Source organism: Chlamydotis macqueenii, chromosome 6, assembly GCF_036417535.1.
Source record: "Chlamydotis macqueenii isolate bChlMac1 chromosome 6, bChlMac1.mat, whole genome shotgun sequence".
Lineage (NCBI taxonomy): Eukaryota > Metazoa > Chordata > Aves > Otidiformes > Otididae > Chlamydotis > Chlamydotis macqueenii.
Genome location: NC_141561.1, coordinates 37,147,927 through 37,165,755, shown reverse-complemented (window position 1 = coordinate 37,165,755; position 17,829 = coordinate 37,147,927). Strand labels below are relative to the sequence as shown.

Here is a 17,829-nt window from a genome sequence, read left to right as displayed (position 1 = left end):
GAGGACTTTCTGAACATCACTGGGCACAAGCTCCTTGTGATTGCTTACCTGAGGCTTAGAGAAACCTGAAGCAACAGCAAGAGAAAGATGAAGATGTGACAGAATGGACAGGGATGGATTCACACCACAGAGAAACACATCACAAATGGAGAGAAATTAATCAGGCAGGCGATGCATAGCTGAAAAGAACACAAGTTACCATGGTCATTGTCAAAACTTAACACAGCAGCAATACTCTCACAAGCTTTCCCGTGCCTGTGAAACTGTTCACAAGGCCACTTTTAACGTAAGACATACTATATCGCTTGGCCTTTTGAAAATGTTCTAGTACTGTACACATTGATATGAATAAGAATCCACCATTTTCTTAACAAAATTCTAAGTACTCCTATTGGAGCTTTTGAGCAGATAACCTGATTTGTACTAATAACAGCAAAAGCAATGACCTGGGTAGGAGGGCGCAAATACAGAATGGATTTGGAATTTTACAGCATCACATTACTGTTCAAAGCACAGCTGATTCTGCAGAGTTCTATGACTCCAGAACATTTAGGTCCACTATTGTTTTCAAGGACAATGAATTTTATATGGATAATCAACAAGTGGTAATTTTCTTGTGCCCTTTCTTATATTCTGCAAGGCACTTTGAGAAAAAAAAAAAAAATTCATTTCCACTGGTCTCTTCAAGAGGGGAAAAAAAAAGCAAAATAGCAACAGTCTACTTTTAGAGTAAACAAAGTAAAGACAAGTACTGTCAAAAGATGCTGACTGGATAGCTCTGCTTTGTCTAGCCACAAGGTAAGTCTGGCATGAGAAGTAGCTTAGCAAGTACATGAAGACAGGTGAGTAAATTATTAACCAATATCTAGGAGAATTGCCTCAAAAATGTTAGCTGAAACTACTCTGATTATTTCTAAAAATGGTCAAGTACAATCTACAACACAGCTCTTTGTTTCTGTTCCCAGTCAACTATTCTGAGGAACTGTTTGGATTAATCTTTTTATTTCCTTCCAGTTCATATGCCCTCCTATGGACAAATATTTCTCCTATGGAAACAGGGACACGCGAACAATAGAGCCTGCCTAAAACCCTTAATGACATGGATTCAGGATACTGGCAAGTATTCTTGCAGTTTAGACTTTGCTTCTGCCCTCCCACTACTTGGTAGGTCCTCTCAAACACAACCCTGCCACAAAGCAGTACCATCATGGCATTTCAACAGAGACAAGATTTGCATGTTAGAACAGATCAGCTCACGCATCTTATTGGAGAAATGTAATGGTAATAGGTGTCACGCATTGCTAAACTGGCCAAAGGAAAGCTTGTATTTCCCCACTTGAGTAATTTACACTGGTCTAAATAGGATCCTTTGGGTAACATCTTTATACAACACTAGATAGTGGTTTATTGGAATCCTCTGCAGAAACTTGACAACAGACTGAAATATCATATTACTTGCCTTTCAACCTACAAGGTTTTTTAAAAAGGGAAAGAAGATCAGTTTTATTATTGCCAAGTCTGGATTTAAGCTGGTGACAAAAGGATGAAACTGCCTGCAACATATGATCAATTGTCATTGAGCGTTGCAAAGCCACAAACTGATTGTAGCTTTATAAAATTCAGTCAAGGATGGATGCTGCTTCTGGGAAAATTTGTTACCTACATAGTTTCTAAAACTAATACTCAATTTAATATATAAGTAAGTCATTACCTCCATAAGGATGCAGCCTTTGTTTCATTGTTCTAATTTCATTAAATCACCATTGCAAATCTGTATAAACATCCAGGCTGATTAAAAAACTTGAAGTCGGTACAAGAATGGAATTTCAAAAATCTGCATGAAAAAGCATGCTGAAAGAGTTTATGAAAAAACTGAAACTGGAGCTGTTCACCTTTCATTTTTGTAAAGGTTGCCAAACTGAAGCTGTTCACCTTTCATTTTTGTAAAGGTTGCCATAGCAACTAGGCTGGATAAAATGACTTAAGAAGCTTTTAATTTGCATCAAACCTGACTCAACTATTACTTCAAAAGCATGAAAACAGAAGTTAAAAAACCAGAATGTTTTCTGTTGAGTGCGCTCTATTGACATAAATGTGTGAATTTTCCGTAAGAGCATACACTGCCATTAAGCAATACAGTGAGATGACAGGCTGTCATCTTTTGAAACTCCAATACTTTGTAGACAAAATGCCAGCTGAGCAGGTACTTGTAAGGAGTCTCACAAGCCTGTAATTAGAACAAGGCTTCTTTCATCTTTAGCTGCAGACTTCCTAGGAATTCTCATACCAAAGCCTTTTGCATCATTCAGCAGAACAGATATAGGGTCAAACTCTATTTTGTAAAAGCCAGCTCTGGAAGTCAGAACAGATGTCTTCAAACAGTTAACTCTGATCAGTAGTTTTCAGTTGACTTCATACATGGGCACAGAGTGAGTTGGTCCGTGGCTTAAGTGTTTGCAAATTAAAAAAAAAAAAAGAAGGCATTTACAGGCAATAGCAACATAATTGCCAAACCTAATTTATCATTTGATTTATTAGCATACAGAGTAACGATCCCCAGAAGGATCTTAGTGACATACTTGACAGCAACAAGCTCCTCCCTGCCCACACGAACTTGCAATGGGGTGGCAGCCCGGCAGCCTTGAAGAACAAAGCTTTGTGCAGCACACACAGCAGGAGTGATTATCTCCCCAAGTCACCTTCTGAGCTCACCACAACCCTGACTGGCAAGAAACACTTCTGACTGTGAGAGCATGAGACAGGCTTCCCTACTAGCCACTGCTTCCGTAGCTTCCAGACAGAGGGCTAACATTCCCCAACAGGAAGAGAGGGAACTAGTGAAGAAAACATCCGTCTCCCGGAACATGGATGGGGGACAGTCCAAACAATAGAGCTAGATGTGAACTGACAGCATCAGTGACTTTGGGCCAATATTGATGCAGTCTTGCTTAAATCTGCAGCCTAAGGATGCAAGGTTAAGAAGAACATATAAAGGAGTGGTGTACAGAGCGTATCATCCCTACAACTATAGAGCAGACGAGGCAGCACAGCTCAGGGCACAGCATTAGCAGAATGGGAGAGTCCATGAAGCCTGGCATCTCCAGCAGCAAGCAAAAAACTGAGTTTGAGCACAAATGGCATGACAGTCAAAGAGGCAAGAGGTAGGGAGTGGGAAGACAACAGGATGGAGAGGATGTGGATGCTCTGAGCAGTGGCTTTCAAGCTTTTTAAGTTTGCAGACATCCAAACACTTATGGAAGGAAGTGGAAAAGCACTATGCAGAGAAGTACTAATCACTGGCTGGCTTTTCATAGCTGTCTTTGTCACACTCTTGTGCTTGTCACATAAGCACCTCACAGAGCCACTCTGGTCCATGAACTACAAGCTGCAGGCCACTGCTTTAGAACTGGAATGGACAGCTGAAAACCCAGAAGCTGCAAGGAAAGGAAGGAGGAAGATACAGAATAGACACTCAGTGTCATGAGAGGGACTGAATTGTGTCTCTTCTGTGATTTGGATCTGTAAATTAGCAATACTTGCATTTAAAAGCATGCACACTCTGACATTGAAGTTTTTTCCACTGACTGGCTCTGGTGACTAATAGTTCAGTCTTGACTAATGTATTTACAACACTGTCAGAGCTCTTGAGTGGAATTACTGTGCCTCTCCAGGTAGTTAATCAGTCTTCAATCCTTATTCTATACATTATTACTGACACTAGGAGCAGAAGCAGAATGGCTGTGCGCAAAATGTGAAGCCTGACAATAAAAGCTTTATGCTGGCAATCATCTACTTACGAGGAGCCATGTAATAAAAAAAAAGATCCATTTTGTCTGCAAACTCATCCAGTCACAGATGCTAAAACTCCATCTAACAACAGCAACACCAGCTGGCATTGCTGTGATGCTTTACCTGCCTTCTGTGCGGGCATGAACAGCATTAGTGAATGACAATGGACCACCACGTATGCACATGCTCTCGCTCAGCAGGTAAAAATACGACGAATGACTTACAAGATCTAGGGCTGCTGCCAAAATGGAGGCATCGGGGATAGTGCCTGGTTCACAGCAGTTCAGGAGAAACTGAAAGCGCTTCATGCCTTGGCGGATTGCTCCCAGGTTCACAATGTTCTTGGATTTTCCTCCTTCTTGGTTGGAGGTCAAGTGATCATCAAAGCTATGGCAACCTAAAGAGGTAGAGAGTACAGAGGGGATGCAGGGAGGGGCAGGTAGAAGGGAACACAGTCTCTCACCAATTAAAAAAGTGGTAGAAAATCCCTGATGAGTGCAGCCTTGGTCTAAATCCCTTCCTCCTTGATGCACTATCTTGAAGATAACAGGGGTATTTTTACAACATTCATGACGTACAGCAAGCCAGACTCTGGTCTTAGTCATATTGATGTCTGCCCAAAACAATTCCACTATACTCAGTGTGGAAGGCAGGATCTACTCCAGCATAGGTGAACCAGAATATGGCCCTTCCTCCCCACCTCTTGAACACAGACCATCATGCTTACTGTCTTTTTCCTGAATAACCTCTTACCTTACTTCTCTGTTGTGTTTAAGTTTACCTTGAAGTGGAGCATGTATAAACCTTATTCTTCATGCACCAATTTAGTAATCTATCATCTACTAGGACAGAAAAATCAGTCGCGAATATTGGAAACGTTTGATGGGGAAATAAAGTACTGGTTTTTTTAGGCATACATCTGCAACTACCAGAACACCCAAAGTGAGACTGAACTCAACTCCTAGGTATCATCATCACTTCAGCCTCTCTCCCTTGAAGTGTCTTGCACTCTTTGGGATGGAAAGCTCCCTAATAAGAGGTGCTTTTGAAAATTAAGCTTGCACGCCCTCAAGGGCTCCTTTCAAGCATGATTTTAAACTAATCAACTAATCCCATTGCCAACTGGAATGAACACTTCTGAATGCAGAAGATCATTACACAGTTGGTACTTAGAGTTAAGAGTGGCAGAAAGACACAGATGAAAAATCAGGAATGTAGTTTCAAGGCCAGTGTGGCTGGTCAGAACAAGAATAATCAGCTTCTGGGCTTTTTCTCTTTATCCATCATACTCTCCCTGTTTACATCTGAAAGTACAAAAGTTTACAGAATACTGAAGGATAAAGCACTGAAGAAGAGAATACTGGGGAGAATTCAAGACTGGCTTTAAACATGGATTTGAAAGACAAGAGGCAAAACATCAGGTCCACAGGACTTCGTGACTTCTCCTTCCTCAGGAAAGAAGAATGGCTGAAACTCAAAGTCCCTTGGAGATCACACTCCCCAGAATTACTTGGAAAGCAGTTATAGACCACAAACAATAGTCACAACAGAAAACGACAACGTAGATCTTCCCTTTTTCCCTGAAGGCAGAGGTATATCAAATTTCAAGAGACTTCTTTATGACATCTGTGGGTTTTCTCTCTCCAGTGAAGCTGTACATAGTTTTCCAGTAAACAAAATATTCCTATGTTGGGAAATATTTCATCAAAATGGAACAAACAAACAAATAAAGTAGAAAGAACAGGTAGAACACTTATATAAACGAGCAGGCACAAATACCCTTTTCTTCCAGCTCCTCCTGTTTTCTTATAGCCTGTAGGATGCTATCTGAACCTTCCTGCTATTGTAACACTAACACTAACTTGTTTGAGGTAAAAACGTTTCCTATTCAGGGCCCTGTTAGGGCTGTGCCTGTATGAGATAAAGAACATAAACTTGACTTTCTGATACAGAAAGGCATGCCTAAAGCATCTCCCTAACCCTCACTATAAAGATCTAGCAGAGGCTTTGTCCATCTGGGCTCAGTGGTCCTACCTACTGTCTATCACTACAGCCCTTTGCAGTCTCAGCCTTGCACTTTGCTGAAGCTTTGCAAAAAAATCCTTCAGAGGCAGCTGCTGACTGTCCTCCACTAAGTCCATCCTGGAGTAGCCTTGCTGTAAGGAGGGGAGCCCTCACTGGCTTAATGTTAATGCGACTCGGCCCTGCAGAAAACCTCACCCGGTGAGCAGAGACCATTTCCTAACATAGGAGGAGACTGGATGCCCAAGCTCCCACCTCCACAGTTGCTTCCTGTGCAAACGCGAGATCACTCCACAGAGCAAGCATGACCTGTAGTTCCCCTGTACTGCTGTGCCTTGAATGCTCTGGCAATGTCTATGGCCACTCACAATGTCTTCAGCAAGTGCCCGAAGGAACGTGAAAGGTCTCACCTAAACACACTGTAACTCACTTCTGTATACGCTGTGTTCTTAGTATAGGTAAAAAGATCATTAAAATAAACATATTGTTATGCAGGAATGTGCATATATTTATGTGTATATATATGTATACATATGCACACATACAGATACACACACACGCGTATGCTTACATACATATCCAACACAGAATTTCCAGAGGTCTAGATGATATATCACAATGAAAACTACGATTCATAAATGATGTGACAAATTATTCTACCTTTTTTTTTTTCCCCTACTGTAATGTATTTCTCCTCTCTCTGTTTTCTTTTGAATTTTGTCTACTATGTTAAAAAACCCAAAAACACAACAGGAATCTCCACATAGAAAAAGGATGAGCAAAGTAATGGCATAGCATCATGAATGACAAGAATGGGAAGGCAGAAATGGGTTCCGAAGCAATGCTTCAGCATCAGACCTTGAGGGATTTAATAGTATGCCCATCCATCTTCAACAGGCTTTTACTCTCTTCTCCATAAGCACATAAAACCTGCTGATCTTTACGGAAGATATAGAAGCACTGGAAATTTGAAGACCCTCTGTAACACTACTGTTCTACTGTGTTACAAACTGCCCCACCCTGAAAAGGCCTCACATCGATTTCACTATGCACACAAAAGTACGTACATACACAGGCGTGTACAACTCCTCTAATATTTTTGCTAATGGTATGTGGCTTTCATTGCATACCAGAGATCCTTGCGGACATGGTGATACTTAACTGTCACACTTTGCCTTACAATCTTTAAATAGCCTCCCTTTGCTTCCGTTAGTGATCAGGCAACAGCCTAGCTGTTCTTATCAACATCACTGGACAATTTGTCTGTTTCTCATACTAACACGCAAGGGTCTCTGTCTTTAACCCATTGCATCACTTTTATTAGGGTATTTCTAATGCATGCATATGTCAAAACCAAGCATGTCTTGTATATCTCTTCTCTCACAGGAATGTTAAACATGTTTCAAGTTCTTTTCATTAATTCCATAAATTCTGATGTTACTCACAGAAGGCTGCAGTACGGACAACACTTCTGAAGTTCAAACAGCCAATACTACTGTGTCATCCGAGCTGTGTATGGATGTAAGATGTATCACACATACTGAACAAGGCTTTTGATGCTCACAAGGCCAAGACTAAATCTGTGCCATTAAATCAATAATATGGGCACTCCAGGCAGAAGCAAACTTACAGTGGCAAAAAATCAGCATGAGCGAGATGAAAAAAAAATTATTTCCTATAAGAAAATACGAAGGACATCTCATATGAGCACTGTAGAAACAGCTGTGGCAGTCTATAAAGATCTCACTGCCCCTCAGTTGTTTGTTCCCAGTAAAAGCTGGGAGAAAACACGATGGAAGCATTTCATACCTACTGCAGCATAAAGTAGCAGATGAAGAAAACAATGCAGTTCCTTCCATTGTGGGGGTATTCACCTTCAGCTACCAAGCTAAAACAAGCTGCTGGGCTGATGCATTCTCTTTCTAATGGAACAATACTTTTCACCTAGGAGCTAGCTGAAAACCACCACCAGTGTTTCTGCAGTGGTAGAACGATGACCAGTTTACACCGGCAAGGTATGCCCATACTTTGCTAGTATCACTTGCCTGAACAATGACTTACATGCATTACACTGCAGGTCTGGGACAGATGGTGGTGAAATACATACAATGCAGTCTTAAAGTGTAATGTCAGACAAAAAAATATAATGCCAGAGAACATAACATACTGTAATGCTACAGAAATCATGGTGAAAAAGAAAATCTACTCCTTTTTGTGTGTTTTTGGGAGTTGGGTTGGGTTTTCTCGAAAAAACAGTAACAGAACTTCAAGATACAAGGTCTCTTTGTATCTTGTTGACATCTCCCTGCATCTCTCTCCCTGACAACAAGGATGAGCTCTGAGCTGAGGACATGAGCATGTGAATGACTGCATGACATTTTAAAACACAATATATCATGACCTTGTATTATTCAGAAAGGCACTTTTCAAACACTGTTGATTTTGCAAATGCATTGCAATTAAATATACTGTTGTGGAAAGGAAAAGTATGTGTTGTTATTATTATGTTGTGCGCTAAGAAAAAGGGACAGCATCCCTAACGAATGGTATGTAGACACTAGACATGCAAACACAGAAGAAAAGAGATAATTATAACAAGGTTTGTGCAGGGTTTTCCATTTCATCAGTGCTGATCTTTGCTAAAACTCTCAAATGGTCACAAATTGGAAAAAAAAACACAAACAAAAAACCTGATGGAACATCCATTCTTATATTAAGCAATGAAAGATTTACACACCTAATTTTGAACTGAATAAGTGCTTTGAAGCAAGTAATTTTTTTTCAAGTGTATTGATCAAATTCAATTTGATTTTAAAAGCCAAAATGTTGTATTTGCATAATTTATTTGGATAGTCTTGATTTTTTAAAAAATTGACTTTACTAGAGTTTTTTTTTTTCTAAATCAAAGCAAAAGAAAGAAGGAAGGGAAAGAAAACAGTTACAGAGACTAAAAAGTTGGAGAAGGCTGGAATGGATACAAAAACTACAGAGAAAGCAGGAAAAAAGGGAAAGGGGTAAAATACAGAAAAAAAAAAAGAGATTTAAAAAAAAAGATAAAAGAAAGAAAAAAGGAGACGAGAACCCTGATTTCTAACCATCTTTTTCTTCTGTGTGATGAAGCTTGGATGGGTGTCTTCGGCAGGTGCGCCATTTACCAAGACGCTTGAAGAAATTCTCCTCTTCATCTCGCCCGTTGTCCAGGCCACTTCCTGGCCCCCCTCCTTCTGACAGCTTCACCGCACTGGTAAACTTCACCTGTGTAAAGACAGAGGGCCAGGTCGGGCTGCGCCATACCACTTTCTCTTGGTCTTCCTTGCTTAGACATAAAGCATCTACAGACAGGCAGTAACACAGTGGATCACCATAGCAACACAAGTAGGTCTGCACAGATTTACGTACGCTGAAGCACTTAATTTTTTAAGCTTTCTGCCTAAAGGATTGTTCTTTCGCAAGAGGCTGTAAAGGCACAAAGAAGGAAGGAGAAGTGTGACCAACAATTAAACCTTAAGTGTGTTGACAGAGCCTGCATTTCTCTCTCAGTGAACCAAGGCAGACTGACAAGTATAGTGTAGGTTGAACTTCACCATGAGCCACCAAATCCAGCATCAAATTCCCGTGGCACTCTGCTCTGAAGACTTTTGTGACCGAGTCTCATTAGCTGCAATGTCCATGTTGAGGAGAATGTTTCCTTGGACAGCTAAAACCAGCCAGATCCTGTCCTTCCAAGCTCTCTGCAATCCCACCTGACACATTTACCTTGGAACTCTGCCTGATGAAAGACAGACGGTCGACAGAGCTGATATCTAGGAGATCTTCCACCCCATCAGCCAGGCCAGAGAGGGAAGAGCGCTTCAGCCAGTTCCCTGTTGCAGAATAAGCCGCTCAGGACAATTCTGAAAATGCTTCCAAGCAGAATCTGTTTATTATCAAGCAGCTATTTCAGCCGTATATTTCTCCAAAGCGGCCATGCCAGGATATGGGAAAATAAGAGGAAAGGGGAAGACAACCTTTCCATGTTACATGCATTAACTACCATGCAAGGCCAGGTCCTGGGACTTGTAAAGGATATGTTCTTTTTTTATCAAATCCTATTTGGAATATTTCTCCTCTCCAGAAAGGAACAATGCCTGTGAGATTAAGGTAGTGGGCTACTACTTTGTAGTCATGGATTCAATATTCTGTTTTGCCACAGATATTCTCTGTTACCTTTGGCATATTGCTTACATTTCCCTTTGCCTCAGTTCCCCATCTGTAAAATGGAGAGACCAGCATTTCCCAGCTGCCCTTGGGAAAATATCCAATATACTTGGACAATAAGGAACTGTGTTGCAATATTTCTTAAGATAGATACATCTCTCTGTGTGTCTCTGCACATGCAATATGTATATAGAAAAGGAAGAGACATACATTTACCTATGGGGAGTTTGAGTTTCTTTCGAAGGGAGATTCGCCGGGAACGGGAGCGTGAACGTCTGTCTGTAGTGGTCCCAGAGTGAGCAGTAGTGCACTCGGATGTGTCCTGCTCGGACTGACTACTGGTATCACTCGCTGCACTCTGTGACTTGAACATCTTTCTCCAGAAGTCTTTGCGTCCCAGAACGGCCCCTTGGATTTGCTCATCACTGGAAGAAAAGGGATGCAGAGCGTGAGCTGCATTTCAGTGAAGTTTGGGTGCTCAGGGGAGTGAGGCCTCCCTCCCGCAGCCCCCTCCTGATCTCTCTGTTCTTTGAGGTTTTCTCATTTTGAATGCCAAACATACTCCTCTCTGTGGGACATAATCAAGTTTGACAACATGCTCAATATTGTTCAAGGCACAGAACAACCATATTTTATACCCTGAGGAGCCTGTCTACTGAATAGGTCATTCCAATTTTTAGTTCCTACGTGTGAAAAATAAATCATCATCTTTAGGTCAAAAGGACTCATATTGATAAGACCAGACTGGTGCTTTCTACAGGCGTTCTACTGGAGAGCTTCTGGACATCACAATAGCCATTTGTGAACCTGCTGGAGTCATAGTTCTCATTAATGAATCAGAATGGAGACAGCATATTTTGCTGTACTCTTGAGATCTCCCATGGCTGTGGCAGGGCTCAGAGCAGAACGGTTTGCTGCAGTTCTGCAGAGCAGTAAAGGGTGTTGTGTTATTCTTGCAGTCTCAGCCAACAGTGAGACTTTGCAGGCTCAGTTAATGCAGGAGAATACATAATATGGAGCTCTGGGCCCTTGTGCAAGCAGTGTCTTTGTACAGTGCATCTCAAAGCACTTTGACAAGACAGATGTATCCAGAGGCACAGAGAAGTTAAATTACTTGTCCAAAGTTAGTTAGGGACCAGTGGCCATTTATAAAATTTTCTAAAATTATTAAGAATATTGATCAAATTTACTTCAATATTAAATTGCAGAATTCTTTGGACAATAGAGACTTCAAACATGCAATGTCTAACAGCAAGTTGATTTGCTCATTAAGAAAACTGGTAGAACATCTGTGCTGATAAGGGAAACGCAACAATATTTGCAGACTACATGCCCCACATAGGTCAGGAAAGAGCTGGCTCTTGGGAGGCAGTAAAGGATTAATGACCCTTAGCAACAACTTGGAAGTTGAAAATTAATGGAATAATTCTCCAGAAGTACAAAGCATGGAGAACAGCTGTGATGACATCTGTGGGGAATTAACTGGCTGTGGTAGTATGTGATACTGACAAATCTACTGCATTGTCATTTGAAAAATCTACTGCATTGTCATTTGAAAAATCTCTGCTGGTTCCCCATCAAAATCAGGGTAGGTTCAGTTGGCAGCACGGAAAGTAGGCATTACACGAATGTTATCAGCAGCTCCTGAACAGACACTCCACACATTAGTTGTACCATCCAAAGAGATAGGTTCTTGCTATCCTGTCCATTTGTACTAACCCCAGAAGGAAGCTGGCAATAATGCATGAAACAATTCGATATTTACTTACTGTTCTGGAGTTTGCATTGGGCGGCTTGAGATATAACTACGGCATTCATCAGGGGCAGCTGATGCCTGGCCTTTGTCAATGATGACACTTCCCACCTCAGATCTATACAGACAATATAAATAATCAGCTAAAGTGAATGGACGGTCCACCGCATGGTCATCACATAGGTACATGACATGGAAAACCAGTGCTGTGAGAGATAAAGCAGCTCTAGAGATGTACCATCTCTTTAGCAACTTACTGTTTCTATAGATAGCATTCATGAAAAGGGCATCAGCTCTTAGAAGCAAAGACAAGGTTATTAGAATTTTTTCAGCTTTCTTAATCCTCCTTCTCAACATTTTAATATGACAGGCCTCAAAGCACAAAAAAAATTTCTTTTTGATAAAGAAGCATGTAAGGATTAGATTTCTTCTGGGACTTGTTTTACACACCAGAGTTTACCTGTCAGATAAAAAACACTAAGGCCGTGATGCACATTAAAAGCTAATGTCCACACAAGTGTTTTGGGACTGACGCTATGCTTCTTTTACTTCTCTTAACTTTTCCCTCTCCCAATGTTTCCATTGCCCTGTTTTCTTAGGCCTCTTGTATGACAGGGTTAACACTTTTAGCTGCAAATCTATTACTGTCTCAGTTCATTAAATTTTAAATGAGACCACCGCCACAGTACAAATCTATACATCATGAACTGACATATGCTATCAAGATAAAACACACAAGCCCTCAGACTTTCTACATTTGTGTTCAGTGCATCTAGTCATACAGTTATATGCTAGTCAGTAATTTCCCTTCTCCCTCCTAGACACTCACCTTTTGCTCCCAGAAGGTTTTGGCTCTTGCTCCGTTTCCTCTGTTTTTTTTCCTGGTATTAACTTTTCAGCACTGTCTAATAGGGCACTGAGTGCCACTCTCCGAAATACATTCCCATGAGCCTCCTTGATAAACTGGACCAGCTGTCGGATATCGCAGTACAAGCCCTGAGTAGCAAGACATCATGAAAATGAAAGAATTCAGTCTGCAGTTTGTGAAGAAGCAGTGAGAATCAATAGTTTATAGCATACTTCAGCAGGCCATAACTTCCTCTGGTTGTTGTCTGATATACTCCCCATGTACAGGGTTTGTGTTTTCTGGCTGGGACCAAAAGCTGGGAACTTCATTTAGGGCACTCAGAAGAAGCAGATAATGAGGAGCATTATTGTTGTGGAACATGCTCTGCAATACATTACAGCAGATGTAGAGGTATCAGAGGCTAAAACAGCTGCAGCATGAGGGAGTTGCAAAGAAGCCTGTATTATCCCATTCATCTAATCCATAATCTTAAAAGGCAAGAAAAAGCGAAGTGGAGGGATAAGAGGGAAGTAGAGTGCAAAAAATTGCATGTTTTGTTTCAAAATCAGTGGGTGTCTTGGGATTTTTCATAATTATTTTGGAGCTTGACATCATGGGAACAGACAGGAATGACTCACTCATTCCTCGGCCTACTCCTACACTCAAGGCTCTTTTTAGTTCTGAACATTCATACACATCTGTGATGTGACAAATCACCTCTGTATCTAAGGGCAAGCAGATGGAGGGAATAGTTTTACAGGACCTGATTTCTGATCTGTGAACTTTCCTGAAAGATCTTGCATTATTCAAAAAATTCCCAGCTAGGAATTGCACAGCCAGCTTTCCACAAAAAAAAAAAAAAAAACAAAAAACAAACAACCAAAAAAACCACAAACAAAACAAAACAACACAACAACAAAAAACCAACAAAAAGCCCTCACCCTCAACCAAACAAATAATTGGATCTGTATATTGATTAAGGTTCTTTCTCATAAGATATTGACTTTAGAGATTGACTTTAAAGAGTGACGCAATAACAGGAAATCCTCATATATACTCTGCATACTATGTTCTCCATACAGACACAATTAATGGTGCTACGCTTAAAGATAAGTTTCACCTTACACACTAGCTAAAACAGGGTCCAGCAAGACATACAGTTCATAAGGAAAATTTACTCTTGGTGATCCTAATCTAGACCCAACAATGGCACACGTTTTTCCGCATCCCCTCATTTAATCTCTGCGGAAAAACATTCCAATGGGTGAATATCCCTAAGAACAAGAGAACTTAGACACGGGCAGACTATTCTGCTGGTTGAAGACATTACTGTGTTTTCCTTCTCCCTCTCCCTTTCCCTCACAGAGGATTACTGTCCCTTTAGCTGGACTTCAGTGCCTCTACAGCTCTGCCATAAGGATTGAGCACAAGAGTGCTTCTTGATTGCTTCCATGAAAAATCCTAATTTCTGATAATAAAGGAGGTGGTTTGAGATTAGCTGCTAGATTCTGCACCAGTTTGGAAGAAAAGAGCTCATGTCATTCATTCTACTGACTGCTCTGGGGAGACAGCACATAGGCAGCAGCACTTTACTTTCCTCCAGGTGTTTAGGAAATTGAATTTTTTTTGTAAACCTTGGGAAGACCAAATGGCTGTTCAGTAATTCACATACTCTGCCACGGGTGGGCCACCTCCTTAACCAAGTAAACTGGCTTTAACTTTGCTGAAAGTTGCTTTATGCTGGCTGTGATCTTGTTCATTAGTCCCTTGCTCTAGACTATGCTACTAATCCATTTGGAAAAACAAACAAACAAACCACCACAGAAGCTGCTTGTGCAGAGGGGAAAATGCAACTCAGAGTGCACAACTTCTGTCCTGGCTAAGTCTCCAGGTTCCAAGGTCTCAAGGAGGGCATCACGCTCATATCATGTTTCAACTGTGACTGCATAGCTTGCTACGCTCGAGGGATTTGGCTAAATGGAATTAATTCTTCACTGTAAAGCATCACTGGTGACACACAAGTGTAAAAGTAGCTTTGTTAACATGAAATCAAGTGCTTACCAGGTTTTCTGGGCTGTGCAGCTCATGTGTAGTGGAAGCACAGCGAGTGATCAACGACTTGAACATGGCACTCACAATAATACCTTCTACGCTCTGGGCTGTAGACTTGTTGTCCACTGTGGTGAAGTTGTTCCCAAATCCAGCCTTGTCTGTGAAAGTCAAGTACAAGCAAGCCCCCTTGTTAGGAACAGTTAAAAAATATGGCTTAAAGACACATGTAAAGGGATTCATACACATGAGACAAAGGCAAGTCTCCACCCAATATCCTATGCTCAGCTCTCATACTCCCAGTCCACAAAAATAAAGCAGAAGGGAAGGGTAAAATGAATGACAAGGATGAAATCCTCCCAGAAACAGTTAGTATGAAAAAGGACTGAAAAGTTCAGGACCACTCTGGATTCCTTTTTTCCACAACTCTCATTTCGAGATGTACAGAATAAGGCGTAACATTTGAACAATACATCCAGCTTTTCTATTTATTGTTCTAAAGGACAAGAGATGTTTGACTAAGCTGAAAAGTGAGAACATCCATGAAAAAAAAAAAAAAATCTTCTGAACTACAGGAATGCTGCTCTTGCAAGGTGCATAAGGAGACCAAGCTCTCAGAAAGAGTCAAAAAAGAATTACACATATACAGGAACAACAAGGAACAACTCAGTTTCATTAGGTGAGAGAAAAGACTTTGAAAAGCTGCATGAACTGTCATGCTTCAAAGCATCAGCCAGTCAATAACTGACGAATATGTGGAGAAACTTCCTATGGGCATCTTCTTCACAAAAACCTGCTATAAAATATTTTTTGATGCTTTCTCTGAAATGCCTGTGATTGGAGATAGGCTAATAGACTAGTCAGACTCCTTGCGTGCTTCAGAGGAGCTATTCCTACTCTGTAAACAGTCACTGCTAACTGTTGTTGCATGCAGTGACCAAGCATAGATGTTTGGTCATTCTAAAAGCACCTGGAATAATTTTCCTAACTTAAAAAAAACCCAAACATACATACCCAAACATAGACACACATGCACACATGCTTGTAACTGCAGGCTTGCCATCTGTGTGTTCATGTTGTTCTTTATTCAATCTGTTCTTGCTATTTACTACCTCACCTGAGGCACCACAGGGGGTTTTAATGCTCAATTATATCTCCATTCAGAATAAACCTGGATTAAATAGGCCATTCCAGCTGGCACCTGGTCATGTCATGAATCAGAAAACTTCCTGCCTGAAGCACAGTTGAATGAAGAGCCATGAATAACAGCTAGAATGAATCAAAAGAGAGGCCTTCAAATTCAGGCGCACTGGGTGATGCAAGATCACTAGGTGAGATCACTGGGTGGTCAAACCAGAAGAGATCTAACTCCCTTGACCCACACTGACTAAGGATGCAGTCTGTATATTTTGAGGATAGTAATGGGTTTTTTTTCCCCTTTTTTTAAAGGATAATAAAAAGGCGTGGCTTCTTCCTGATGGTACAGTTTAGGAATATTCAAGTGAGAGTTTCTGATGCCAGCTATACTTACTGTCAGTGACAGGCTCCATGCAGAATCCCAGTAAAGCATGCAGGAAATCCACCACATTATTGAGAGAATCCCTGTTCACATAATCCCTCATGGTCTGCCGGAACTGCATCTTATCCAGTTTGTACAGTTTTGTGAGGCAGTTCTGAGCCTGCAACGATATCCACCAAACCACATCATATTAAAGTACATGTTTGAGTTTTGCTAATAGGAGCAGGGTATTTTTTGCTCTTGCTTAGCCAGTGCTCTGCTGTGCTGTCTGAAGTAACCTCCCTTAGGAGCCACAAGGTTCAGCTCCTGCAACAGAAGACAGGTTCGCCTCTGAAGCAAACAAGAAATTCAGCACAGGAGCCAGTGCACCAGTACGGGTGCCACTGTTTGGAGGTGGTGGTAAAGTCACTGCCAGCCGTGTCTCAAGGCCTCTCCTTCTCACCCCACCCCAAGGTAAAATCTCACTGAATACGAGTAAGGTAGGAATGTAGCACCCTCAGTCAAGGCTTACTGCCTTGGTGAAACAGGTTCTTAGCCTCAGGCATCTGATTTTCAGCCTCTGGCTCAGATTCAACCCATTTTATGCACCTGTACCCAGTGACCAATCTATATAATGCAAAACATTAGCTTTTTATTTAAAAGCTATCAATTGTCAACTTCTTATCACAAAAATATCCATCCTACTGAGACCCCATGCAGGCTGGAGTTAGAGAATCTGAAATATCAGCTCTGTGGGAAACACAAACTACCCTGCTATCTACGATAGGGTGCTCAACTTCCCGGCAAACTCAGACATGTGATTGTCCATGCAGTCAACACAAATGGTGCATGCAAAGCAGTTTGGCCAGACAAACGCACAGAAAACGCAGCAGACTTAGACGTGTAAGAAAATCTCTTCCCATAAAGATCTGAATTCAATGAGTCTGATAAGAACCTTGGCTCCAAGAGACTTACTCATTTATGCTTAAAATGTTATGCATAGGCCTAAATGTTTTGCTGGCTCAGCTCCAACACAACGTAAATGCCTAACTGACATTTTGATGAATATGGCATGTGTTCAACCAGTGCTCTGTGCAGAACCCTTCTACTGTTACCACTGGGACCCATCTTGTCCCATTGTGCCCACAACTAACGTTACTGCTGCAGTCTCCTCAGTACCCAGGAGTCTAGCTAACAGAAGAACCCTGCATGATATGCAGCCAACCAATCCATCTCTAAGCCATCTAGCTCAGATCCCAGAACCAAACTGCAACTCTGTTGGCACAGCTCAGACCAGCCAAAGCAGTGGAGAAGAACCTGGCTCCCACCCACAGCCAGGATGGGCACAGTATAAATTCTCATTACAGTCCTCAAAAATGCTTTCTGCTGCAAGCACAGGAGGTGAGGGGGAGGCATACACTGGAGAAAGCCTTTGAAAGGCTCACATTTGGCACGGCATTGGACTGATCTCAGGGAGTCAAACTCTTCTGGATGAATTCAGATGACTGGGCTATACCCTGGGCACTTTCCACCGCTTCAACTTGGGCAGAACCAAAAATGTAAGGAATCAGCAGTGACCATCCGCCTTGCCCTTCAATAGGGCATGAGTCTTCTGCTTCCTTGCAGCACATTAACGTGCCTGCAAGCACACTGTACTCCAACTGTCAGGAGCTG

The 17,829-nt window shown here is 41.5% G+C and overlaps 1 protein-coding gene across 4 annotated transcripts in view; it reads right to left on the bottom strand.

The window, feature by feature from the left end:
* UNC80 (unc-80 subunit of NALCN channel complex) overlaps window positions 1-17,829 on the bottom strand; it is a 131,386-nt gene that overhangs the window by 80,656 nt on the left and 32,901 nt on the right. For 2 of the 4 annotated variants that reach the window (XM_086751175.1, XM_086751176.1), the window contains exons 15-22: window positions 16,189-16,336; window positions 14,670-14,818; window positions 12,591-12,757; window positions 11,778-11,879; window positions 10,219-10,433; window positions 9,568-9,674; window positions 8,967-9,066; window positions 4,014-4,186 (exon numbers count right to left, since the gene is read on the bottom strand). In XM_086751175.1, coding sequence (XP_086607301.1) covers window positions 4,014-4,186; window positions 8,967-9,066; window positions 9,568-9,674; window positions 10,219-10,433; window positions 11,778-11,879; window positions 12,591-12,757; window positions 14,670-14,818; window positions 16,189-16,336 — 1,161 coding nt within the window. Of the gene's footprint in view, window positions 1-4,013; window positions 4,187-8,906; window positions 9,067-9,567; window positions 9,675-10,218; window positions 10,434-11,777; window positions 11,880-12,590; window positions 12,758-14,669; window positions 14,819-16,188; window positions 16,337-17,829 lie in introns of all 4 variants that reach the window. The other 2 variants (XM_086751173.1, XM_086751174.1) reach the window with 2 other exon arrangements.